This window comes from Rhea pennata, chromosome 15 (assembly GCF_028389875.1).
Source record: "Rhea pennata isolate bPtePen1 chromosome 15, bPtePen1.pri, whole genome shotgun sequence".
In the NCBI taxonomy this organism is placed as follows: domain Eukaryota; kingdom Metazoa; phylum Chordata; class Aves; order Rheiformes; family Rheidae; genus Rhea; species Rhea pennata.
Window position 1 is genome coordinate 462185 of NC_084677.1, and position 27580 is coordinate 489764.

The 27580-nt window shown below is 47.7% G+C and overlaps 1 protein-coding gene across 1 annotated transcript in view; it reads left to right on the forward strand.

The window, feature by feature from the left end:
* The first annotated feature begins 12446 nt into the window (after positions 1 to 12446).
* The window catches only part of RAB40C (RAB40C, member RAS oncogene family), a 40385-nt gene continuing 25251 nt past the window's right edge, over positions 12447 to 27580 (forward strand). Inside the window, exons 1-2 of the mRNA XM_062588083.1 lie at positions 12447 to 12526; positions 12885 to 13234. Of these exons, the coding sequence (XP_062444067.1) occupies positions 13081 to 13234 (154 nt within the window). The 5' untranslated portion in view covers positions 12447 to 12526; positions 12885 to 13080. The remainder of the gene's footprint in view (positions 12527 to 12884; positions 13235 to 27580) is intronic.

The window sequence follows — 27580 nt, forward strand, 5'->3', positions numbered from 1 at the left end:
CTGCTTAAAATTTATGTACCAATACAGTGTCTTCTTGTTTTGGAATATCAGTGTGCAAGTATTTATCCCTAGTCTAGGTTTAAATAAGTCCAGGCTGTGATCCATTTAAGGGGTGAGTAGTCTAAATGATGTTTCCTCTTCAGCTTAAGTCAGGCTCATGGAGAGCCATCCTTAGCTGGCTACTCTCTTTAGATTACTCTCTTTAGCTCTTTAGCTCCCTCTCACATTTCCACTGTAGTTGCTAAATGACATTTCCCCTGTTTCCTCCCATGTCTCTGCATAGTTTGGTTTACTAACTGGTGAGTGAAACTTTTTTGGAGGGGCGAGGAGAGTCAAACTGACAACAAGCTCCTCCATCAACCCTAGATCCTGAATCTTATGTGAGACAGAGTACTTTGAGTAACCCAGCTAGGAAATAAAAGCTTCTTATGGAGGTGATTTTCCTGCTCCTGTGTCATGCAGAACTGGTGTTGTATTCTCATTGTTACTCATACTCTGAGTACTTATTGCCCATGACAGTATTTGAGCTTGTGAGTTGCATATTTGTTGTGTCTCTTCTCTTCTTTTTCAGTCACTAATGTAAAATAATCTTCCCTCACCCTTTTCTGATTCAGCACAGAGACTTTACAAGTTGGCAGACATCCTGTTCAGGAACATTTGACTTTATGCCATCTAATTAGAAGGTAGAATCAGCACCACCTTCCACAACAATGCAGACTGTGGCCTAGCATTGGCATTTCCTCTGGGAAGAGATTGCCAGTGTAGTTACTACACTAATTTATCCTCAGGTCCATAATAGCTAGCTCTCTAGTCCTTAGATGAGAAGCTGTTGAAACTTACAGGCCTTCTCTGACTCCTATCACACAGCCCGTTATAGCAAGCAGCAAGCAGTCTTTGTCGACAATCTTTCAAAGACTGTAACTTGCAGACTTCTTTTTAATGCTGTACTTCTTTATTATTGCTTCTTCTGACTTAATGGTTGCCAGTACTGGGACAAAATTTGATATATCTCTTTACATAGGCATGATTTTTGTGAAGGAAAAAAGTAGTTCACTGCGCGTAAAAGTCTATTCTAGATAGAAATTTTGCCTTTGAGAAATACTTTCCTTTCCTAACCAGACTAGCGTGTGATGAAGTTGAAGGGAAATCTCAGTAATTACACTGCTCTGAATGCTCTGTTTATGGTTTTGGGAGTTGTCCTTGTTCCTGCAGATGGACTGTGCCTTGTTCTAATGGCACACATGAATACATTGTCAGGCAATGCACATATGGATTACACGTATGTGCAAAAGCATGTGCAGTATGTTGACTTACACTCTGCTGCACACACTGCAGTGCTCTCAGCAGTGGTGGTACAGATCGTAATTACAGGGAAAATACAAGGAACACCTCAGTGCAGATACTTGGTCCATCCATGTGTAAACATCTGCTTGAAGCCAACAGTAGTGGACTGCATGATGACTCCCGCATGGTCGTCTCATTACAGTGATTTTGAAAGGAGGAGTATGCAGTGTACCAAAGACAATTCCCCAGAACTTTAGAAGTATTACACAGGTCACCATCCTCTCAGGAAGAGGACTGCTGGGCAAGGTGGGGAGCAGGGAATCTGTTCTTCTGCCTACCTTCCTGATCCATCTTAGCAGGACAGTCATGCTGAGAGCACCTAACAGGCAGGTTGTTCCCTGAGGCTCTGTCAGATACTGTAGTGCCTGCCAGCTCCAACTGTAGATTAGGAAGATGGAGAGAGCTGCCTCCTGCCCTCATCCTATTAAAGTTGGTGAGCTCTATTAAAGACATCTATAAAGCTGTAGCAACTTCAGTGGAGGTATATAATTCCATCCTTGAAATAGGCACCCACCCACATAAGACCTATGTTCTCATGGCTCTGTTGAAAAGCTACCACCTAGAGCACCTTGCTTATTATGGTAGTAGCTACTTCAGTTGTAGCCACACCAGGACTGATGTCTCCAATGTAAGTCAGATCATGGAATCTAAAGGACAAGACAGTCCACCTGTCTGCCCAAGTAGCTCTAATTTCACAGAGGAGTCATAAGTGCAGGCAGTTTTCTTCTAATAGCATTATCTTAAAGCAGGTAGGAAAATCTCCTGCTTTGTCATCACACAGATAATGAGTTGTTTTCCAGATGCCATGTGCTACCTGATCATACTGATGCAACACCACCTTCATGCTCGTCTTTGGGAAACTCAAGCCCTTACTGATTTATTCTTTGTGGTTCAACCTGCTGATTACACCATCATGTTACGCTGAGCTAAGAGACATCGTAATTTACATCTCTTCAGTGAATCTGAAGAATTTGCTGGTCTCATGTTCCCTTTGTTCCTGAGCAGTAATATTTAGGGACCTCCTTTTGGGTGGTATCTAAGCCCTCAGCAGTTCCAGAAAGTTGCCTGCTCATTAGAGGCTGAATGAACCTGAATGAATCTTTGCCAGTTTTTGTGGATCTGGTAGGCAAGAGTGTTTGCACTCCAGCCAAGCTCACTATGCCTGCATTAAACCTTGAAGTGGAAACACTGAGGGATGTGGGGCAGAAACTCCCAAGCTGGATGCCATGCAAGTCTGTTTGGATCTGGGAGCTGCCTTTGTGTGGTGCTGGCATAATCTATGGCAGTGCATTGTGAATACAGATAGGATGTGTCTGGATCTCAGCTGATTCAGCCACATGACACACGGCCACAGGGCTTACCAACTAGTTCAGTAGCTAGCTTTTAGGATGTATTCCACTGTGCAGGATAAACATACTGAGAACAGTCTAACGCTTACATGAGCAGCTGATCTGCCTTCCCAGATGAGATTAATGTGCCCATCACCTTTCCATCTGGCCAACCATTTTTCATTGGCAGGTCTGAACAGATGTTTGCAAGAGTCTGACCCTTTGAATCTCAGCTCGGATTTAGATGATAGCTTGATCTCTAATGCTTACCCATGTTTGAGTCTGGGCATTAAACCAAGAATGCCCAGACTCCCCATTTTTTGTCTCAGACAGCTGCATATCAGGAGGATACATGTCATTATAAATGTCGAATGCAACAGAATGTAAACCCCTCATTTCTAAAGAGGACTGTGATGTGGCTTGGAAAGCAAGTGGAAGTCTTGTCCTGGGTTTCTCCCAGGAAGCAACAGAGCCACTGACCAGTTTGCATTTAATAGGGGCAGAGAGAGATTGTAGGTACATCGTGCAACCACAGTATTATTTAAGAAGCAGCTGGCTTTGGGAAAATGCGTGAGAGCTTCACAACAGCCATTCCAATCAAGCTTCCTACTAATAATCTCTTCTGTTTTTAAATAAAATACTAAAAATGAGTGCTGGCATTCTTGCAGTGTAATTAGAAGTATGTGTGTATGTGTGGTTATGTTTGTGAACATAAAAGATGAGGAGGAAGTTTAATGTGCAGCGCTAGTTAAAAAGCCCTGGTACATTTTCTCATTGATTCCATATAAACTACCAAGTGCTAAGCAGGAACAGAGTGCTTTAGTAGAAAGTGCAGTAGCAGCAAGACAGTGTTTGTTTTAAAATGCCACTGTTACACCATTTGAAGCTGTAACTTCCTTCCCACCACAGCCCTGATTTAAAATGTGGCAGTCTGGCTTAACAGTCCAGTGAACAAACCCTGACTTAAACAGATTTGCCTCACTCTCATCACAATACAGTTTATCCAAACAGAAATGCATGGCAGAGCAAAGGAGGTGCTAGCAGGACTTGTACTAATGGGTCCATGCACGGTTAGGACCAGACAGGTTCTGTATGTACCTGTCACACATGCTTGTATTTGACAGTTTAGAGGTGAAGATCTTTGTTCTCCTAACAGGTGTGGATTTTTTGGTTAATTAAATGCTTTAATCAGAATTTAAATGGATTTTGATTACACTAGAATAAAGATGTTTGGATAAAAATCAAGGTCTTCCTTCTTGTTTAACTTGCCTGATGACCACCTGTGTGGCTGTCTGCAGTAGCATCTGCCACCAGCATGGGAGACAGTAGTGAGTCTGCTGGAGGCTCTGCTTGGTTGTCGGGGTGATTGCTCTTCCCAGTCCTGAGGCCCAGCCAGACGTTTGCTTGATCTTTGTTCTCCACACTCACAAAGTAAGTATTTCACCATTCGTCCAGTTGAAAGTATTCTGCAAAGGCCAAATCATGATGCCCTTGCAATGAGGAGCGCTGACTGATCTAGCTGATCCTGCCTCAGGGAGATGATTGAGGTAATGCCCTTCCAGCCCTATATTTTTCTGTGCTTCAGTGAGTGGCCCCTTTGTTTTTCATGAGCCTGTTTGTGGAATATGGTGCTACTCAATGTGAGAGGTGGGACTTAGAGGCACAAGGCCTCTGCAACATGCAAGTGGTGCAATCTGACCAAGAATGTAAGCCCTGCCTGGGTATGATGTGTGAGAGGATCTGATTGCCTCTGCTTTGTGGCTCCTTTTCACCTTAGAGCAGTCAACACCCTTACCTTTTTTCTTTTCTTTCCAACTCAGCCGAGCACTTTGCACATAGCTGCATCTTGCCTGGCTAGCAGTGTCCAGTCCACTCACCTTCTCTTTCAGAGTGCCATAATCAGAGGAGGCACAGGGGCACTGCCATTCCCCAGGCATTTGAGCGCAAGGGGAGATGGTGCATGTTACAGTGCAGTTATTGGCAGAGCCCTACAGTCAGCTGTGGCTTTCTGTTCAGAGGACTGGTCATCTGGAGAGCTCTACTCCTTGATGGTCAGAAGAATCAGCCCCACTACTGCTCTGCTAGGTCAGTGCTACAAGTGCTTGGGCTCGCATCTGGCTGGTGGTGTGGCTGCCATGTGCTGCGCTGTGAGAACCGAGCTGTAAACTTGCACTGTTTCAGGTCTGCTTAGTGTCGAGTGTAACCAGCTGAATGCATCAATGTGACACCATGCCCACACTGCACAGAAAGTCTCTGCTGGGATCTCCCCTGTATATTTACATAACTTTGAGGCTGGTGCCTTGTGCAACATGCTGTTAAGGGCTTCTTAAATAACCCAATGCCCTGGGTGCTTTCTCTGCGCTACTTCTATTTTATGCTGCTGATCATCAGTTTAGGATCATAGAATCATAGAATCAGTAAGGTTGGACGGGACCTGTGGAGATCATCTAGTCCAATCCCCCTGCTCAAACAGGGACACCTAGAGCATGTTAGACAGGGTTGCATCCAGGCGGGCCTTGAAGATCTCCAGAGGAGACTCCACAACCTCTCTGCTCAAACTGTTCCAGTGCTCTGGCTCTCTCACAGTGAAGAAATTCCCCCTCACGTTCAGGCGGAACTTCCAGTGGTTCAGTTTGTGCCCATTGCCTCTTGTCCTGTTGCATGGCACTACTGAAAAGGGTCCGGCCCCATCCCCCTGACACCCTCCCTTCAGGTACTTGTACACATTGATAAGATCCCCCCTCAGTCTTCTCTCCTCCAAGCTAAAGAGGCCCAGCTCTCGCAACCATTCCTCATAGGGCAGAGGCTCCAGCCCTCTGATCATCTTCACAGCCCTATGCTGGACTCTCTCCAGTAGCTCCATGTCTCTCTCATACTGGGGGGCCCTGAACTGGATGCAGTCCTTGAGGTGAGGCCTCCCCAGGGCTGAGGAGAGGGGCAGGATCACCTCCCTCGACCTGCTGGCAACACTCTTCCTAATTCACCCAAGGAGACCATTGGCTTTCCTGGCCACAAGGGCACACTGCTGGCTCATGGTCAACTTGTCATCCACCAGCACTCCCAGTTCCTTCTCTGCAGAGCTGCTTTCCAGCAGATCAGCCCCCAGCTTGTACTGGTGGCTAGGGTTATTTCTGCCTAGGTGCAGGACCCTACACTTGCTGTTGTTGAACCTCATGAGGTTCCTCTCTGCCCAGCTCTCCAGTCTGTCCAGGTCTCTCTGAATGGCAGCACAGCCCTCTGCTGTATCTGCCACTCCTCCCAGCCTGGTATCATCAGCAAACTTGCGGAGGAGGCACTCTGTCCCCTCATCCAGGTCATTGATGAAGAAGTTGAACAGGATGGGACCCAGTACTGAGCCCTGGGGGACGCCACTAGCCACAGGCCTCCAACTAGACTCTGCACCACTGATGACAACCCTCTGAGCTCTGCCTTTCAGCCAGTTCTCAATCCACCTCACTGTCCACTCATCTAACCCACACTTCCTGAGCTTATCTAGGAGGATGTTAGGGTAGACGGTGTCAAAAGCCCTGCTGAGGTCAAGGTACACAACATCCACTGCTCTTCTCTCACCTACCCAGCCAGTCATTCCAGCATAGAAGGCTATTGGATTGGTTACGCAGGATTTCGCCTTGGTGAATCCATGCTGACTACTCCTGATCACCACCTTTTCCTCCATATGCTTGGAGATGACATCCAGAATGAGCTGTTCCATCACCTTTCCAGGGATGGAGGTGAGGCTGACCAGCCTATAGTTGCCTGGGTCCTCCTTCTTGCCCTTTTTGAAGACTGCAGTGACATTGCATTGGCTTTCTTCCAGTCTTCAGGCACCTCTCCTCTTCTCCATGATCTTGGCAGTAAGTCTGCAGCACTTTATGTATATGTTGATCCCTGTTTATCTTCTGCCTCCTAAGACCATGGCAGGAAGGGCTGTATCATTTCTCTACCACAAGCTGGGTAGGTTTGAAACATCTCATGCCTACCTAAATTACAGTATTTAAGGGGAACAGACTCTGAATGTTTCTTGTCAGATCAAAGGAAGATCCCTTGTCCTGAGAGCTGCAAGGCAGTGGAGGGGCCTGTCACCTCACAGACCAGAAGCGCTGTGCAGTTTGGGTGCTAGATGAGGGGCCCAGAGTCTCAGAATCTGGTCACTGAGATCTAGACTGACCCCCATGGTAACAGCGTTCAACCTGGACATTTGGACTTGCTAAGGTTTCAAGATGGTGAGAGCTAGCCATGCCCCTGTGTGTGCCTGAGTGAGCTCAAAAGCCATTTGTGCCACTCATTCTAGCAAGCTGGCATAAGGTGGGAAGGGAGTCCTTGGCTTGGCTAAGGCAATTTGGTGCCCAGATTTCCTGTCTCAGTCAGCTGACGACAGATGCCGTCGTCACTGGCCAGCTCCCAGTGCTTCATGCTAATACTCCTTCAACCTCTTAGAGCAAAAAGGCCTCTTGTAATGCTAGATCAGTGAGGCTGGGCTTGTTGGGTTTTATTAGCTACAATTTGTGCAGGTTTGGTGCACTCTCCTTCAGCCCATTATAGAGTCCTTTTGGTTATCCCCATTGGGAGTTTTGCAGTTCCTCATGGCTGAAGCACACTTCCTGGCAAAGGAGTCCATGACATGGGATGGTCACATACTCCTGTCCGAATTTTGACTTTTGAGTACAAGCCTCTTCATCTCAGACAGCCTGTCTGCTTAAGCAAAACCCATTTTATGGCCTGAGTCACAGAGTGTATCTCTCAGGGCTAGGATGAACTCCAGTGCTAGGGGGAGGTTGCGAGGGTCTCTGCAATGCCTCAGCTGCCCCACAAAATCTAGGCAATCTCATTCCAACACTGCATCTCTTCAAAGTGCTCAGTGACTTCATTCCCTTCAGCTTCTGCCTTGTCGATGCATATCTGCAATGTCAGGAAACAGGCATAGACTGTCCCTCTGCAGTCACTTGCTGATAAGCAGGCATAGAAGCAGCTCCTTGCCCTAGGCTCTCAGGGTCCTGATAGCCCTGGGCAGCTCAAGGCAAAAGGGTCCTGTGCATGGGGCAGCTGGTCAGAGGTTCAGCCTGCCAGACTGCCTGTGCTCACCTGCCAGCTGACAGAGGGGCTGTGACAGGCAGCATCAGCAAGGTGGAGAGTCCTTTTTTGCCTTTTTTGTTCCTGTTCTGCTCCTCAATGCAGAGCATTCCCCAAGGGAGGAAAGTGAATCAGTCACACAGTAAAAGACAGGTTTGGGCAGCAATTAATATTTCATGCAAGTAAAATGTCTTGCTGTTGCTGCAACTTCAGGAGCATGGGCAAGGGAGCAGAACAAGAAAGTGAGGCATGGAGGCTGGTAGAAAGCAGAGAGCAGAGAAGCTGACTCACCAGCCCAAGGGAGGGCTGCATTCAGCCCCACTGAGCCAACAGCTGCATGTTTCCATGCCACTGGGCAAGGCAAGAATTACAACAGCAAGAAAGCTCTCAGGGCACCATCTGACCTGCGGGGAATCATTGCCTTCTGTCACTGCTCATGTTTTAAAGCCTTGATCCTGCACTGAAAAGCCACAGCCCATCTTCAGCACCAGCTACACAAAGGGATCGCAGGATTTTGCAGGATTACGTTTTGAGCTTCATAGAAAAGAGGGAGAGAGAAAGGCAGGGGAAGAGGAGGCAGGATTTCAGAAAGTCAAATGCAGGAGGAGCAGGGGGAGGTTCTGGGCATGGGGGCTACACGAGGGCATCTTTGTAGCAGGGCATGGAAGGATCTGATGGATGCCGGTGTCCTCCCAGTGCAAGGCAGCTGGGAAGGAGTTCAAAACTGGCCTCTGATCCTGGATGGAGGGAAGTGGGGCAAGGTAGCACCTCTGTGCCTGGGGCTGGGGGGCAGAGGAAGCAGCTGTGCAGCCTTGGCCTGAGGTATAGCAGCATTTGCAGTTCATGAGTTCATCCCAACTGCTTCTGGCTTCAACACGGGCTAATGCAAACATATCTGTAACCATCTAAAGCAAGCAAGAGCTTTTCACAGGCTTAAACATGTCCTCTCATGCTTCACTGGTAGAAAATGCTGCTCTATTGGTTCTAAACTGCATGTCTGCAGCTCCTCTCTAACTTCTTCTTCTGCCAAGGCTGGAGGCCATCTTGCTGTGCTACCATGGCTGCCTTACACCCCGTGGGGCCCTAAAAGCTAAAAGGACACAGCAAAGGCCAAGATCACTGGAGCACCACAGGGCTGGTTAGTGGGTGTCTCTGAGGCTCTGAAGACTTGTCATCCCAGTAGACCAGCACCACTTTTGCCCCAAACTGGCCACACATGGGTGGAGGCTCATTTTTCATAAGACTGGAGCTAAACCACTTGCTGGCTTCCCACAACTCCCCTGCACAACCCCAGCAGGAAGGATATTCCCTCCTCCCCCACCCCAGCCCAGAAAAGGATCGGAGCCCAGCTAATCATAACCCCAAATGCCCTGGGCCAGGTTCTCACCACACCTCCACCTCATCAGCCCTGGTGACGCCCATGGGTGAGGCCAGCAGTTCAGCTGGGCTCTGCTAGGTGCACACAGTGCAGCTTATGAGGCTGGGGCACTCCATGTCCTCCTAGGCCTGTGCCAAAGGATGGCTGGGGAGCCAGGGGCTGCCACCCCAGAGCTAGCTGCTCTCCAGCCCCTCTGGAAGCAGCGTCTCATGGACCCGAGTCAGGAAAACACACGAGGGCCATCTTTAAGTGTGTAGTAATCTCAGATCAGTCCTAAGGGCTTTCCTGTCCTGGGACCTGTAGTAACACTGGCCCAAATGCTTCCAGTAGCGAAGAGGATCTTCCCCTGGAGTGCCTTTGACAATGTTTATCCATGACTGTGATGCTTCCCCTGCTGTCCTTGCCTGCTTGGAGAATGGTTGTGGGTCAGCAAGAAGGGAGATGGCCACATAGACCCCAAATTAAGGTGCTGCCAACAGCTTTGTGAGTCTCAGTCTCTCCAAGCACTCAGACAAAGGAGCTGCCTCCCATCAGCACCAGCATGAGAACAGCTTGCAGGGACCTGCAGCTCTGTGGAGAGACAGGGCTGCCTTTAACCCTCCTGTAGGACCTCCTCTGCACCTGGGCAGCCATTTCCCAGGCAATTTGGCAAGGAGGTCAAGTGAAAGAGCCTGACACTGGAGGATCTTCATAGCAAAGGACCATATTGTCCGTCTCGTGCGGGGAAAAATGCCAAGCCCTGCTTCAGCAGTGTGCTGAGCTACAGGCCACTTTTAAAGTCCCTTCTGCTGGCATCTGATATAGTATAATCCCTATCTCCATGTTTCGGAAGAGGTGCCCTAAGGCTGCCATGGTCTCCTTCTCCCTGTTGCCAGTTCCTCCCACACAGAGGCAACAGCCAAAGTGCCACTCCTCCTGGCCATCCACCCTTCATCCCCAGGCCCCCATCAATCCCATCTTCTTCCTGAGTCATCCAACCCTCCTTCCCCAGCCCTCCATCCATCCCATCTTCCTCCCCATCTGTTCATCCTCACATCCATCCAGGGGGATTTCAGAGATCAATGTGAGCATGCTTCAGAAAACAAGCAGTGGCACTAACAGAGTTAGCAGAATGTGAGAATGAGAGTTGATGCTCTGAAGGCTAATAAAAGTTGAGTTCATGCCGTGCCCTTAGCAGAAGTAGAGATATGCTCTATCCCCCTCCTCCTTCCGATTACAGATTTTCTTGAAAAAGGGAGGGATGACCCCTCTTACAGCATCTTTGCTGTTACTTTCAGTTAGAAATGACCCAGGGAGGTAAAAGGGATTTGGGGAAGAGGGGGAGTCAGAGGGGCTGTGTTGACTGGATGCTGTTGAGCCCTGCTCTGGGTTGTGGGCAGCCAGACCCCACTTACATGCACAGGTGTGTGCATATGTATGCCAAGAAGAAACCTCTCAGACCCCGTAACCCTTCAGCAGTGCCAGGAACCCACAGCCCATAGGCCAGGATACGTTCCCAGCCAAATGCAGCCCTGGCCTGTTAATTTGGTCTAATCTAGCAGTGTTCTCTGGAGATCTCCAGCACTCAAAATCACCAGAAACTCCCCAAAGGAGGTGGTTTAATGGAGCAATGTTTTCTGGAGACCTCCAGCACTCAAAAATCACTGGAAACTCCCTGAAGGAGGAGGCGAATGTGTGGGTTGTGAGGCAGGAGTGGAGGGAGCCAGCAGCCTCCTTGGAATACAGATGAGCTGTGCTGGTGCTTGCTGGGTTCAAAGCCTGCTCAGTCCTCTGGGAGTAGGAAAATTGGGGGCGGAGGTTGGGGTGTCATTTTAAATGGCACTAATTGTTACACGCAGCAAGGCGGCTAGGCTGGGAAACTAATTAGCAGGCTGGTTGCTCTAAAAAGATTAGCCAAGGTCCATTGTTTGACACAGTGCTACCTCTGTGAGGCTTGCAAGGGAGAGGATCCTCACTCAGCCAGGCATCAGGATCTTCCAGGGCCTCCAGCACTCCTTGGCACCACAGTGGCCTCACATAGCCCAGATAGGCAATAACACTGTAACACCCAATCTGTGCCCCAATTCTTGGGGATCAGACAGCCCTCACAGCCCAGGGTGCTTACAGTATGATAGCCAAGGGGTCCCCAGCACCCCACAAGGGGAGGAACAAGTTGAGTACCCACGCCTGCAAGTCTCCCTTGCAAAGCAAGCCGAGCTGAGCAGATGCTCAGCTCTGGGTGCTCCACAGTCAGAGTGTTTGAGTACAGACACCGGTGCCTGCTCTGAGATAGCCAGAGCCCAGAGGACCTATCTGCTATTGAAATGCAAATGAGATTAGCCAGGAAAGAAAAAAGACAGGAAAAAAATGTGGCTTTCAAACAGGGCTGCAAGATGTTCCCATGCCTGCTGGTGGCAGGAGGGCGAATTCACTCCCTCTGGTATCTACAGGCAGGTTAATGGTGCCCTTTGCTTGCTGACTACTTAACAGCCCCACAGATTAGCTGCAGGCTGGAGCGCAGCAGGAACCAAGGAGAGACACCCCCACCCCCCCCCCCCCACACACACACCACCCTGGTTTAGGGCCTTAGTGTAATTCCTCTTGGAACCAGGATCATTCTCAAACACAGGAATTCTTCCAGCCTTTCTGAAAAGCATTAATTTGCTTTTCTCCTTTTTCCCCCTGCAGCCCAGCGGCCCAACTGTTACAATTACTGCACTGGCTTTTCTCTCCCACGCTCTGTTCTGGGGCAGAGTGCAGTAGGACCCTCTCTTCAAACGGCCTTTCAAGATACCCCAGGGAGCTGCAGCCGGGTGCGCTGATGCACTTCCGGCACCATCGTGGGAGCTGCAGGGCCCGATCCCGGCCGGGGCAGCTGCCAGCCTGCCCTCCGCTGGCCTCCCCCTGCCCCACACCAGGCCTGCTTCTCCCTGCTCCTGCCCCCGCCGCCCTGCCTCCCTGGAGGTGCCCTCCTGCCCCACACCCGGCCCGCGCCGCCCTGCTTCGCCCTGCAGCGAGCCCCGCCCCGATTCCCGACTTCCAATCCCAGCATGCCCTGCTCCGGTGCGTCCCGAGCGGCCGCGGCTGGGCCTCGCAAGGCACGCCGGGACCTGTAGTCAGTCCCCGTCAGCGCCTCGCGCAGGCCATCCGTCAGCGCAGCCTCCCGGTCCCGCCCCCTTCTTTCGGTCGCGGCTTCTGACGGGTCAGAAGAGCGCGGGAGTGGGCGTGGTGGGGCGGTGCCGGCGATGACGGACGTGAAGGCGAGCCTATGGCAGCGGGGCGCCCGCCTCGGCCTCCCCCCTCCCTCTCGCGCTGCCGCGGCTGGTTGGGGTGCTGCGCGGCGGTGCCGGGCGGGGGTGGTGCGGCAGAGGTGCGGCCGTGCCGCCGGCGGAGCTGCCGCGGCCCCGGGGCGCGCCCTGGCCGCGAGGTGAGTGCGGGGGCGGGCCGGGCGCCGAGGCGAGGCGAGGCGGGAGCGCACTGTGTGCGGGGCGGGACGGCGGGGCCAGGCCCGGCCCGCGGCGCCTGACGGCCGGGCCCGGCCCCCCGCCACGGGCGCGCTGCGGGGAGGCCCGGCTCGGGGGCGGCTCCCCGCGGGCGCTGCCCGGCGACGCTGGGAGCCACCGCGGCGGCTTCGCGGCCTTGAGGGGAGCCGAGTGTGGTTCCTTTGTCAGCTGGGGAGAGCGCTTGCTTAGTGAATAAGGTGCTAATCACGCCTGAAGGAACTAGGAATTTTTTTCCTTTTTTTGTTTTGTTTTGTTTTCTCTTCTTCCCTCTCCTTCCCCCAGGTATCTGAGCACATCCTGGCAGAGAAGACAAGAGGCAAGGTGGGGAAGATGGAGGGCTCGTTGTGAGCCCAGCTTCTTCTCCTGCCTTTTCACCCCCCCCCCTTTGCAAGGGAGAGGGAAATAATCGTCCTCAAAAGCTCTGGAGCTCCCTTCAATCTGGCTGCGTGTTTAGTATGCGGTTTGTGCCTCCTCGCTAATGAGAGGGAGAATGGGAACCCAGGGAAGCCCTGTGAAGAGCTATGATTATCTGCTCAAGTTCTTGTTGGTAGGAGACAGCGATGTTGGAAAAGGAGAAATCCTGGAGAGCCTTCAAGATGGAGCATCTGAATCGCCTTATGCCTACAGCAATGGTAAGGAGTTTGGAAGGGGTGGTGGGAGAAAGCCTCTGTCCTGTGACATTGCAGCTAGTTTTAGAGAAGATGAATGGTCTGTGCTTTCACAGTTACTGAACTGCAGCTCTGAAGTCATTTGACATACAGAAGAAAGGAGCTCTGCATTATATCATTGCTAATAGGTCAATTTTGGGGAGGGAAAGATTGGATTTGGAGGGGATTTGGGGAGTTCTTTTTGTTTATGTTTTCAGCTTAAAAAGCAAACAAATAATGTGGCTTATCAGGGCTTGCATTCATGGTAATGGAAAGGTGCTGAAAATTCCTTAAAACCACCAGGGTCTCTTGGAGGCTCTGACTAGAGAGATGCTAAAGAAGTTGGTGTCTGATGTAATCACAAGACATGCAAATCCCAAAGCATAGCTGGACCATTACCAACCATACTTAAAGAGCCAAATCTTATTTTCATCATCGTGGCAGAGGTTAATGCAAGGATTGAATGGTGCTAAAGGAAGTACTGTAACAAAAGAACAGTAACATTATTTCCAGACTAAAGCTGCTATGACTTGGTACTTAGGTACTGAGAGCACAGATTCATCTGTCTGCCTCCTGCAAACATCAGGGTATATAATGAAGCCCATGACAGACCATTAACTATAGTGTCACAAGACTATAATTAAGAGCCAAGGAGTGACGCTGTGCTATTTCCTGCATCCCTTCGCTGCAGTTAAAATGTAACATTGCCTGGCACAGTACAAGTCCTGGGGTGATTTTCAATCTGTCAGACTTCACATGCAATTTAATGCAAAATAATGACTCAAATGGCTTGACGGAAGCAATCTAGTTCAGGTCCTGCATCCTCACCAGAACCAACCTGAGAGCTGGAACAGTTAGTATTTGAGTCCAAGATAATTGGGTGCTTCTGGACGCTTTGGGTTGAAGCTGAATTTAGAGTTTAAAGGAGCAGTGTGGCTTGATTCCTAACTGTCTAATAGTCCTCAGCACTACTACCATCATTTTAAGAACTGATGCAAGAGCACACCTGATCTGCAGATATTTATGAGGAAGCAGTAACTCAGAGAAGTCATGGTGGTTGTGAAATTGGTTGTAGCAAGTTATGGAACTAGAAGATTGTGGTATTATTTATCTGTTTGGATGTCTGGCTGAGCTTGTGTGGTTTACCTTGGAGGAGATACTTGACACCTCTGAGCTTCCCTGAAGAGACCTTGTATCTCTGAAGAACCTGCCTCGGTTCCTATAGAAGTGCTCCTTGGGATGAATATTTGCTTAAACAAAAACAGATGAAGACTATAACAGGAGCAGTTGTTTTGAGTTGGAATTGTCTTCTAATAGGAAGGGTTTTGACCATTGTTTAGAAACAAATTGTGAAATAATAGGTGTGATTGGAAAAAGCGTGGGTGTGATGGTACAAAGAACTGTGATTTCTTTTTTTCTCTATATAACTAAAGAAGTTTTGTCTCTGCATCAACTATCTTACAACAAGAAAATACCATCTTTTTCTAGAGAAAGAAATATCGGTAAACTAATATATCTAAAATAGTCCCTGTCTTTAGGCAGTGGAACTCATTTTTATGTAGTGAATTTTATATAGTCAGATACTGTTTTTTTCCATAACAATATATGCTCTGGTAGTCTCCGCTGCTGCTGCGAAACTGCATGCTTGTTGGATAATCAGATTGAACAGCTTTGCAATCTGAGTGAATCTGATACTGCTGATATTCTTGACAGCTTTGGCAATCAAATTTGCTCTGTCTCTGGTATAGCTGGGATATAAGCACTGGCAGTGCAAGCATCTCTGTTAACATGCTTTAGCTGTGCCCTGGCAAGACCATCACTTGATAGGAAGATGCTTAAATTTTGTGAACATTTAATGCTTGACCTCGTGGTTGAAGCAGTTGGCTGAGATACTATAGTTTCTTGTGATGTGAGCACTTGTCAGCTACAAGCTGGTGCAAGATTATTAAGGGCTCTGTGCATACTACCCAAAGAGTTGTCCTGCTCTGTAATAGCTTGGCTTTGAACCTCTAATCTAGGGAGGTAAAAAGTTTAATATTCTCTGTTGCAGGCTTCCAAAACCTCTGAATCCCTCTGTCTAAACTTTTTAACATGGATCTAATGCTGTCCTAAAACTACAAAATTATGTAATGTAGAGGCTATTTTATAAATCTCTTACTTTCAAGTACTGCCCCCGCCCCCAGCATCATCATCCTGGCACCCATCTCCATGCCCCAATTTGAAAAAAGTGTTGTATCGTGCATTGCTTATTCAATCTGTCTGGAAAACAGATCTCCCCATTATCGGTGCAAAATGAAATATACTTCAGGCTTATTTTGTGGTTAGGACATCTCTCATTTCACGCAGTTTCCCTAACTCCTGGAAGGGAAGAAGTAAAGTAATTGTACCCATGCATTTTGTCTCTTTGGGAGTCTGCTGTTTTACTGTATTGGCCAAAGATAACTTTTAACACAGGTTTTTGAAATTTAGTGTGAAATACGTTTTCCCTTCAGCTGTAATAATTTATTTTCTTCTGAAAGACTTAAGTTTAGAAGTGAAACTCTTTATGAAATTAAGCTCTGCGTTATTGGTGCTACTCCTCTGTCATATAGCTGTTATCTAGTAAAGAGTTTGAGGGATTCTTTCTTTTCCGCAGATCTGTCATGAGAAAGTAGAAATCGGACTTCCTTATCTCTTAGTTGTTTATCAGCAGCTCTTTTTGTGAGCTCTAAAGAGCAGGTAGCCTCTGCTTCCTTATGGCCAGTTTCTGAAAGCCTTGAGCACAATGTATTATTTTTTTATATATGTATATTAGAGCCTCATAGTAACTTCTGTCCGTTATTATTCAGGATCCTTGAGCCAAAGCATCACTTCGCAACACAGCCTTGTAGCCTGGCATCTCATTATTAAACTAGACACTTCTTAACAGTGCAGTTCCTATTCTGTATTGCAAGACCTTACTAATGTTCTTTTTTATTTTTTTTTTTAAGTCACTGTTGAAAAGTAAGTTTTTACTTGCTGGATGCTGTTGGCCTTTGCAATATGTGTCAGTATGTTTAATCCTAGCTCTGGATAGTTCTCTGTTGTTGGTCTGTGTATGGCTTAGAGTAATATACTTGTCCATTCAAGCAGAAAAATTGAGAACTGCTAGGACTTTGGATACAGAACTTTGTAATTTAAAAGCAGCGGTTTGATTCAGGATTTGAGGTCTAGTTGTGACTTGTGAGTTTTTCATTCGGTTTGTGTTCAAGCTGATGAATATATCAGCCCCTGAGGAATGTCAGGCTGAGCGTGCTTCCTGAAAAGAGCACGATCTGCTCCCCAGGAGTGCTGTTTGTGCCATGGTGCTGGATATTGGCTCCCCCTCCCTGCTTTACATGAGATTTAAAGGAAACTGTTGTTAGTGCATAGAACTCAGCACCCGGGAGGGTTTGTAACCAAGCTGGACTTGCATTTTGCTTTGTCTTGGTTCAAAAATTCCTGAAATAAACTTTCTTACTAACATGCTGGCAAAAGTGCAGAGTTGGAGAGAACATTGTAGTCTTTCTTCTAGGCTTCCAGTGTCATCATCATTCCCAAATATCATCCTTCCTCCACTCCCTTGAAATCTCTTGTTGAGGAGGCAGGCTGCCATTCCCTTTCCGAGCACCACCATTACTTTTGACAGCTAGAGGACTTCCCAGAGAACCAAAAAGCTTGCCTTTCCCTTGAGACTCCAGAACACTCTTCCTTCTCTGCACGCACTCTTTCTCCCAAGGTACAGTGAGTGCAAGGTTATTCTAGCCCCTGTAATTTGAGCTGTAATGGAATAGCTGACTCAAAGCCAAGCTGTGTGCCTTACTCATGGCTGCAAGTCAACTGCACAGATCGCTTGCCACTAAAGTGCTTAAATTGCCCACTTGCATTCTGTCCTTATCCTTCCCCAAATACTGTAACAAAACAGAAATTCTACGTGCAGAGCTCTGCAGGGTTTTGGACAAGTAGATGTGGTGGAGCTACACATGGAAGTAAGAGGTTGTGTACATGCTGAGATGAGGAACCACCTTGCATCCTCCACAAGAGGATCTATCACTTTGTCAATACTGTGTCATAGAGCCTCTCCTGAATATCTAATTATTTATATGCTTACGCTGAAAAAAATCTTGTTTAGCTTGTTTCTGGGCTTGCTTGAGAAACCTGCTCTGTTCTGTACTGCATCACCACTGAATGAGTCATGTGGAGGCCTCCTTATAGAAGAGTGCTTGACGAGCACAAATGCCATTACTGCCATATGATAAGGTGCTCAGCATGCACCAGAAACAGGGTCCAGGCTGCTTGCACTATGAGGATGTGAATGTAATGTACTACTCCTGATTATCACGCTTTCTTCTATGGAAGGGACCTCCCCTCCACCTACTGCTGTTCCCAAAGGAAAGGAGGAATGTGTGTAAAGGGAAGAATACAACATGTTTCCAGATAAATAGCTTTGTTGGGGGGAGGGGGGCTTGTTTTTCCATGCCCTCAGCTTGTTTTGAGAGCATCATAAGGAGGAAGTTTATGCCTACATTCTGATTTCCTTTTCAAGGAGCTTCTGAAAGCTGAAGTGAAAGTTGTTGTCCTGCTGCAGGAATGTGGTGACCATCCCTTCTGCAGTGACCTCCTCAGAACTAGTTTCAACATCATCCCTTAGCTGAGGCTTAGTATCTTTATTAAAGCCTCATTCCTAGTGCTCAATTACTGTGCTAGGGACTTTGTCCTTACCAACAAAGGAGGACTGGTTGGAGATGTGAAGGTTGGGGGCAGCCTGGGCTGCAGTGACTATGAGATGGAGGAGTTCAGGATCCTGCATGAAAGAAGTAAGGCAACAAGCAGGATTGCAACCCTGGACTTCAGGAGAGCAGACTTTGGCCTCTTCAGGGATCTACTTGGAGGAATCTCATGGGTTAAGGCCCTAGAGGGAAGGGGGATCCAGGAGAGCTGGCTAGTATTCAAGCATTGCTTCCTCCAAGCTCAAGAGCGTTGCATCCCAAGGAGAAAGAAGCCCAGCAAAGGAGGCAGGAGACCTGCATGAGTGAGCAAGGAGCTCCTGGCCAAATTCAGACAGAAGAAAGTACACAGAATGTGGAAGAGGGGACAGGCTACTTGGGAGGATTATAGGCATATAAGGGCAGCCCTCAAGAATCCCAGAGCCTGGATGTAAGGGAGAAAGTCTGGAGAAAGGAAGCCTTTCCTATGGTTGAGGCAGACAGGATTAGAGATCTTCTGGGCAAGCCTGACATCCACAAATCCATGCGCCTGGATGGGATGCACCCCCAGGTACTGAGGTAGCAGGCAGATGTTGTTGCCAGGCCATTCTCAGTCATCTTTGAAAGATCATGGAGAAGAGGAGAGGCGCCTGAGGACTGGAAGAAAGCCAATGCAATGTCACTGCAGTCTTCAAAAAGGGCAAGAAGGAGGACCCAGGCAACTATAGGCTGGTCAGCCTCACCTCCATCCCTGGAAAGGTGATGGAACAGCTCATTCTGGATGTCATCTCCAAGCATGTGGAGGAAAAGGTGGTGACGAGGAGTAGTCAGCATGGATTCACCAAGGCGAAATCCTGCGTAACCAATCCAATAGCCTTCTATGCTGGAATGACTGGCTGGGTAGGTGAGGGAAGAGCAGTGGATGTTGTGCACCTTGACCTCAGCAGGGCTTTTGACACCGTCTACCCTAACATCCTCCTAGATAAGCTCAGGAAGTGTGGGTTAGATGAGTGGACAGTGAGGTGGATTGAGAACTGGCTGAAAGGCAGAGCTCAGAGGGTTGTCATCAGTGGTGCAGAGTCTAGTTGGAGGCCTGTGGCTAGTGGCGTCCCCCAGGGCTCAGTACTGGGTCCCATCCTGTTCAACTTCTTCATCAATGACCTGGATGAGGGGACAGAGTGCCTCCTCCGCAAGTTTGCTGATGATACCAGGCTGGGAGGAGTGGCAGATACAGCAGAGGGCTGTGCTGCCATTCAGAGAGACCTGGACAGACTGGAGAGCTGGGCAGAGAGGAACCTCATGAGGTTCAACAACGGCAAGTGTAGGGTCCTGCACCTAGGCAGAAATAACCCTAGCCACCAGTACAGGCTGGGGGCTGATCTGCTGGAAAGTAGCTCTGCAGAGAAGGCCCTGGGAGTGCTGGTGGATGACAGGTTGACCATGAGCCAGCAGTGTGCCCTTGTGGCCAGGAAAGCCAATGGTCTCCTGGGGTGAATTAGGAAGAGTGTTGCCAGCAGGTCGAGGGAGGTGATCCTGCCCCTCTCCTCAGCCCTGGGGAGGCCTCACCTCAAGGACTGCATCCAGTTCAGGGCCCCCCAGTATGAGAGAGACATGGAGCTACTGGAGAGAGTCCAGCGTAGGGCTATGAAGATGATCAGAGGGCTGGAACACCTGCCCTATGAGGAATGGCTGCGAGAGCTGGGCCTCTTTAGCTTGGAGGAGAGAAGACTGAGGGGGGATCTTATCAATGTGTACAAGTACCTGAAGGGAGGGTGTCAGGGGGATGGGGCCGGACCCTTTTCAGTAGTGCCATGCAACAGGACAAGAGGCAATGGGCACAAACTGAACCACTGGAAGTTCCGCCTGAACGTGAGGGGGAATTTCTTCACTGTGAGAGTGACAGAGCACTGGAACAGGTTGCGCAGAGAGGTTGTGGAGTCTCCTTCTCTGGAGATCTTCAAGGCCCGCCTGGATGTAACCCTGTCTAACATGCTCTAGGTGTCCCTGTTTGAGCAGGGGGATTGGACTAGATGATCTCCGTAGGTCCCTTCTGACCTTACCCATTCTTTGATTGTATTCACTCACTGAAGAAAATCTTAGTTTCTCAGTTCTCTGTTATTAACTGATCCAAGGAAATGTTACGAAGAAGACAACTTAAATGCTTAATTACCATAGCTCCTCCCAGCTTTTTCTTGTTTAGATTAAAAACTGAGTCTTTCTCAACACCTCTTCCTGGTAATACATATGCAAGGAATTCAACTTTTCGACAGGATCTATGAGTACTGCTCTGCAGACCCATGTTTTTGTTGCTGCTTTAGCACCATACTGCTCCTTGTGTTTGTGCTCAGCTGGAACTCTTGGTTCCCAGAATAAAGGTTCCCCAAATCAAGGTCTAGGGCCATGTTACTAGGTGTCCTTACCCTAGTCAGAAGGCCGGTGAGAAACAGCATTAAAAGAATGGTTGAAAACACTGCTCAGCCCCTTCCAGCCTGTGCTGTTTGCCTAGGGACCTCGTAGCTGCTATTTTAATTGCTAAAATGTTTTCTCATATGACCCATGTCTTTGCATATCTTCCTCTGACTGTTTCTTCTCAGTTGCCTAAATTTGAAGTTCCCTTTACCTGTCATTTCAAATCCATCTTTACAGCAATTACTTTCTCCATATGTCCTCTTACACCTCCTTGTCTAGAGTGCAGTCTAATCACCCAGTCACCAGCATGCATCCAGAAATGTCACCTGGGAAACTGTTTAGCTTTGCTTTGTAGTAGTCTTCAAGTTAATCACTCACTAACCAAGAGACTTACCTTTAGCACAACCAATGCACATGATAGAGAAAAGGAGAGTTGTTACCTTGCTTTCCCTTTCCTCACAAACATGGAGGGAATAAGAGATGGAATTCTCTTGGTCTTCTGCACTTCTGCTTTTTGCCTTTCAAGTTACCAAGATCTACCAGGGAAATGCAGTCTCTCACTTCTCCTCTGACACCTCACCTATTGGCTCCGAGTTTGCTGCTGTGTTCAGCTAGAGTTCCTTCTGCGCTTTAGAAATGCTGCTGCTGCAGTTTTTGTCATCGCTCGTTTACTTTCTTGAAACCCTGATCTTCTGGTTCAAGTCTGGTCTTCTGCTGGGGCAATGCTGATGTAGTGACACCTTTTAGGTGGAGAAGGCACAGCTACGAATGTCGAGCAGTACTGCAGCATGGCCTTAGGCTTCCTAGTGACCACTCACCTTTGGGTTGCTGTGCTGCATCCAGGCCTTCACTGGCATCAGAAAGGAGGGAAGATTAATCTTGATGCTGCCATTCTGCTTATTCCTCATCCTTGCCTGGCTGCATGCTGTTGGGTGTCTTCACAGTGTCTCAACAGAGGAACATTTTTCCACATTGGTTGCAGTTGTGAACTGTCCCAGTGGGCTGGCCAGCTGTTCCAGATGTTGTATGCCAGTGGAAACCACTGCTCGTTTCCTGGCATGACTCTGGGTTAATTGAAATGATGTTTTATTTTAAGGTTTTAGTATTCTGATGTGGGGTGGACTGAGGCAAAATGTTCCTAATGGAGCCTTGCTGTCGTTTTCCCTTAGTGGCTGCAGAATTAATCTCTGGGGAGCGCTTCAGTCAAGCGGCACTGGGCATGCTACTAGGAATCTCCTCTTTCAATAGCTTGAAAAGGGGAGGATAGTTATTATAGTAATTCCCTGTGCCTGCCAGCGCTCCCATTGGCATACTCCAGGATGTTTGCTTCTATGTCATCATGGAAACAAAAGTCTCATCTAAATGGAGCGTTTCTTTGTATCAGAAACGACTCCAGCATCTTTTACTTCTCCCTTGCTTTATTTCTTAATCCTTCCCATGAAAAATAGTTCCTAATGTACTGTATTGAAACTCTTCCACTGCTTGATGGGCAGCTTACTAGTTGTAGCTTATAACTTAATGATGTTTTATCTAGGGGCTAAATCCCTCCAGATTCTGAGCACCTAGCGGCTCTTGATGCCCTCAGCTCTCAAGTCAGTGAGGGTTAAAGTTGGACAGCAACTTAGCATATTGCACATTTATAACCTTTCAGGTGAACCGTGTATAGTTTTTATTTCTTGTTTATTTTTCTTTTTTTTTTTAAGCTGGAGAAATGTTGTTAATGTTCTCTGAAGAGTTGGTTAAGATCTACCTCGTGCAATAATCCAGTTGTAGCCTTGCTTTGGTACTGCTGCTTACTCAGCTGTAAGTCCAAGTAATGTAGACTGAGACTGTAAATCTGAAATGGGTGAAGTGTTCTTATAATAACTGGAATTAAAAGCTTCTCTTCAGTGCTCAAGTTCTTTTTTGAAGCAAGTGGATTTAGCTTTATCTAGACCCATTGTCCACTTCTGTGGGTTTGTTTTTGTTTTTTTTGGGTGTATAAACTGCATATGAAAGCCCGTCTAAAATGTCTCCTCCTCCTCCCCCTCTCCATCAGCTTTTGTTGTCAGCTGCTCCCTGGCATGTTTTCCTCAAGCTGCCTCATTTCTCCATAAAGAGCAGAGCATCTTTTTGTTGCCCTGGCAAACAGCTGTGCTAAAAGCCTAGGTTTGAGTGCTGAGATCCTATAACCTTGCTTTCCTTTTTTCTTTTTAATTTCTCTGCTAGCTCTGCCTTTACCCCTCCTCTTCCTCTGTCATCCCAGCTATGTCACTAAATGAGCGGTGATACAGAAGCATCATGTCAAGCAGGTTTTAATTTGATTTCAGGCTGAGGAAAAGGAAGGAAACTCTGATGTGAAAACTCTTCAAGCCTTCTGTTCCATTGTGCTAAATATTTTGGAGCTCATCTGAAGCTAAGACTGTGAAAGAAAATCCTCTCCCTTCCCCCCCCCCCCCCCCAACCCCCAGAGATCTGTTTATTCTTGCAAAAATTCTAGAAGTAGTAAAGTTATAACATGAATTTTGAAATTGTTTGCTCATATGTTTGTTTCCTGAGACAACTTTTACAGTCCAAACTTCTTGAGCTTTGTCCCCCAATTTCTTCTTTCTCTTTGCCTCCTCATTACTATTCTTTTAGAAAAATCAGGTAGTATTTTATCATTAAAACTTGGGCACCTGTTCTCTTAAAGTGATTAATGTCCTGTATGTGCTATGCAATACTAGAGCCATTTTGATATAAGGCACTGAATTTGTACAGAAATCCTCATGCGATTATAACGAAATATGTTCTTAAGCCATTAACAGCAAGGAGAAGTCAGACAGAAGGAGGTATTGAAAGGCTGTATTTAACTGACAGCTTAATGAAAGGTGCTGTGCATCTCTGGAATAATGTTTTACTTGATTTAAAAAAAAGAGGCTTTTTCTTTAAAAGGATATAATTTTGACTTGCATTCCACACCCACTTTGATTTTCCTGGTCAGTTCTTGGGCGAGTGGTACAATAAAACGCACAACTTGGTAAATAGTTGCTTTCTGCACCTCCCTTCTTGCTCCCCGATCTTGTTCAGAGAATTCCTTCCGTCTTATATTTCCCCTTTTACAGGTTTTTAACAGGGGAAGAGTGTAATCCGTTCTGCCTGTGGTTTTGGAGGTTCAGAGAACAGGCAAACTGACTAGACACAACGTGTGAAATAACTGTTTTGCCTGGCCTGTTTGCTTAATGTTAAATTATTTCTTTTGTTGTCCCAAGAACTGTTCACTTATTTTCCATATAGTGAGAAACTGCGAAGTAATTTGATATTAGAATCATAGAATCAGTAAGGTCGGAAGGGACCTACGGAGATCATCTAGTCCAATCCCCCTGCTCAAACAGGGACACCTAGAGCATGTTAGACAGGGTTACATCCAGGCGGGCCTTGAAGATCTCCAGAGAAGGAGACTCCACAACCTCTCTGCGCAACCTGTTCCAGTGCTCTGTCACTCTCACAGTGAAGAAATTCCCCCTCACGTTCAGGCGGAACTTCCAGTGGTTCAGTTTGTGCCCATTGCCTCTTGTCCTGTTGCATGGCACTACTGAAAAGGGTCCGGCCCCATCCCCCTGACACCCTCCCTTCAGGTACTTGTACACATTGATAAGATCCCCCCTCAGTCTTCTCTCCTCCAAGCTAAAGAGGCCCAGCTCTCGCAACCATTCCTCATAGGGCAGGTGCTCCAGCCCTCTGATCATCTTCACAGCCCTATGCTGGACTCTCTCCAGTAGCTCCATGTCTCTCTCATACTGGGGGGCCCTGAACTGGATGCAGTCCTTGAGGTGAGGCCTCCCCAGGGCTGAGGAGAGGGGCAGGATCACCTCTCTCGACCTGCTGGCAACACTCTTCCTAATTCACCCCAGGAGACCATTGGCTTTCCTGGCCACAAGGGCACACTGCTGGCTCATGGTCAACTCGTCATCCACCAGCACTCCCAGGGCCTTCTCTGCAGAGCTGCTTTCCAGCAGATAAGCCCCCAGCCTGTACTGGTGGCTAGGGTTATTTCTGCCTAGGTGCAGGACCCTACACTTGCCGTTGTTGAACCTCATGAGGTTCCTCTCTGCCCAGCTCTCCAGTCTGTCCAGGTCTCTCTGAATGGCAGCACAGCCCTCTGCTGTATCTGCCACTCTTCCCAGCCTGGTATCATCAGCAAACTTGCGGAGGAGGCACTCTGTCCCCTCATCCAGGTCATTGATGAAGAAGTTGAACAGGATGGGACCCAGTACTGAGCCCTGGGGGACGCCACTAGCCACAGGCCTCCAACTAGACTCTGCACCACTGATGACAACCCTCTGAGCTCTGCCTTTCAGCCAGTTCTCAATCCACCTCACTGTCCACTCATCTAACCCACACTTCCTGAGCTTATCTAGGAGGATGTTAGGGTAGACGGTGTCAAAAGCCCTGCTGAGGTCAAGGTGCACAACATCCACTGCTCTTCCCTCACCTACCCAGCCAGTCATTCCAGCATAGAAGGCTATTGGATTGGTTACGCAGGATTTCGCCTTGGTGAATCCATGCTGACTACTCCTCGTCACCACCTTTTCCTCCACATGCTTGGAGATGACATCCAGAATGAGCTGTTCCATCACCTTTCCAGGGATGGAGGTGAGGCTGACCAGCCTATAGTTGCCTGGGTCCTCCTTCTTGCCCTTTTTGAAGACTGCAGTGACATTGCATTGGCTTTCTTCCAGTCCTCAGGCGCCTCTCCTCTTCTCCATGATCTTTCAAAGATGACTGAGAATGGCCTGGCAACAACATCTGCCTGCTACCTCAGTACCTGGGGGTGCATCCCATCCAGGCGCATGGATTTGTGGATGTCAGGCTTGCCCAGAAGATCTCTAATCCTGTCTGCCTCAACCATAGGAAAGGCTTCCTTTCTCCAGACTTTCTCCCTTACATCCAGGCTCTGGGATTCTTGAGGGCTGCCCTTATATGCCTATAATCCTCCCAAGTAGCCTGTCCCCTCTTCCACATTCTGTGTACTTTCTTCTGTCTGAATTTGGCCAGGAGCTCCTTGCTCACTCATGCAGGTCTCCTGCCTCCTTTGCTGGGCTTCTTTCTCCTTGGGATGCAACGCTCTTGAGCTTGGAGGAAGCAATGCTTGAATACTAGCCAGCTCTCCTGGATCCCCCTTCCCTCTAGGGCCTTAACCCATGAGATTCCTCCAAGTAGATCCCTGAAGAGGCCAAAGTCTGCTCTCCTGAAGTCCAGGGTTGCAATCCTGCTTGTTGCCTTACTTCTTTCATGCAGGATCCTGAACTCCTCCATCTCATAGTCACTGCAGCCCAGGCTGCCCCCAACCTTCACATCTCCAACCAGTTCTCCTTTGTTGGTAAGGACAAGATCCAGCAGGACACCCATGTTAAAATCCTTGTAGGAGAAAACTAGCAGGTAGTCTCTGTGCTGAGACCCAAGGAGATGGCATTACGCAGGGTGGATCACACTTTCACCAGAAAGCCTCATCCTTGTTTTTCACCATAAATGCTAGCAAATGCATGTTTGCTGTCAAATGCTTCCTCAAATTGAGTCATGCTTGTGTTCTCATAGGTGTTATCTGTAGTAAGGGGTTAAAATCAGTATTTTTTTTAACGTCTGTTTTTAAAACATAAAATGCTGACTTTCTCCAGGTTGCGGCAGCAAGACTGTTTAAGAATTGCAGTTTAGTAATAAGATATCCGTTGTCTCAAGCTGGATTTTTTGCCTCTACAAATTGTTGCATTATTTTCCCTTTACCTCCTGCCCTTCAGACAGTATCTCTAATTTGTTAATGCTGCTTTTTTTAACAAGACTGTACATTTCATTTTGCTTCCAGCAAAGGTAGCTGGAATTAATTCTTTATCCTGCCACAACTGTAGGTCATAAGAAGGACCTCAGGAGGTGTCCCTTCACGTGGAGAGCAAGACATTTGCAAGCGTGGCCTAAGGCTGTTAAGAACTGCTGTGATGCTTCTGCAAAGCTTCGTGTTTCATAAGGGTGAATAGAAAGACTCTTGCTTTGCTAACGGTAGCAGCTGTTCATTTAAGGGCAAGGATGGATTGAGTGCAGGCAGCTCTATATGGTAAGTTAAGTCCCGTGAGATCTGTTGTCATCAGTGGAAATAGTTCATCGAAGTGTGAAATTAGCATCAGTCTTAATGCTTCCAGCCTGGAGTGGTTCCTTGCCAACTGTGGGACTCGCTGTAAGTGCCGTGAGAATAAAATTGAAGAGTTGAGGTTCCAGTATTCGCTTAAAGTTGTCATGGTGACTAGTCTTTCTGTTCTAGGAGTGCTGTAAGTATGCGTGCTAGACGCATGGTGCTGATTAACTCTTCTAAGCCCAAACGAAATAATACTGCAGCCTTTTTTCTTCTCCTGGGAGTTTGAATGTATAGTGTCCATGTGACCATTTAAATGGCAAAACTTGGAAATGCAACGTGGCTTTCAACAACTGCTTTTGAACACGAGGAGCACCTCTGTGAACTTGCATGTGTGTCAGGTAACTGGAGACTGCCTCCACGTTCAGAATGTGTTGAGCCACTGCAGTGTTCAAAAACGGGCACGTGGCCTCATCCAAGGGCTTGAATCTGATGCAAGTATTCAAGGCAAGGCAGTGTGTTAAACTGACGTGGATGTCAGGCTAATATTGATGCTGTGAAACTTGGACTCTGTAAACCCAGTATTTCCCATGTATTTGTGTACAGTGTTTAGAGATGTAAATGTGGAATGTTAAATTCTGAAATGCTAGAATTTTGGATGTATTTAATACAGTTACTTAGACCTTTTTCTTTCTTTCCTTTTTTTTTTTTTTTTTTCTGTCTGTGAGTAGATCTTCGTGTTTGTATGGTAATCCAGCAACAATGAAGATTGTTATGGTGCCCCATGATATTTTTTTTTTCCCTCATAGGCTGCCTTTGTTTTTGAGTGCAGCTGTATGGTTTTTATGGAGATCTGAACTGCAAAGCATGAAGACACTCTTTTGTTTGTAGTAGTTTCTGTGCATAAAATCAATCTTGATTTTCCTCTAAAGAACAAATCCACTTAACATTCTCAATTCTGGACTGACTCTTGACTCTTTTCTATGGCTTCTTGGGTGTCTGCTGAAATTGTTTGAGCTTTAGGAACAGATTTGCTCCTGGCTCCGAACACAGTTTTCAAATGCAGTTGCCGTCCTTAAATGAGCAGAGAACAAAGTTCCACTGTGCATGAGGACTGTAGCTGCTGAGGTTCACTCT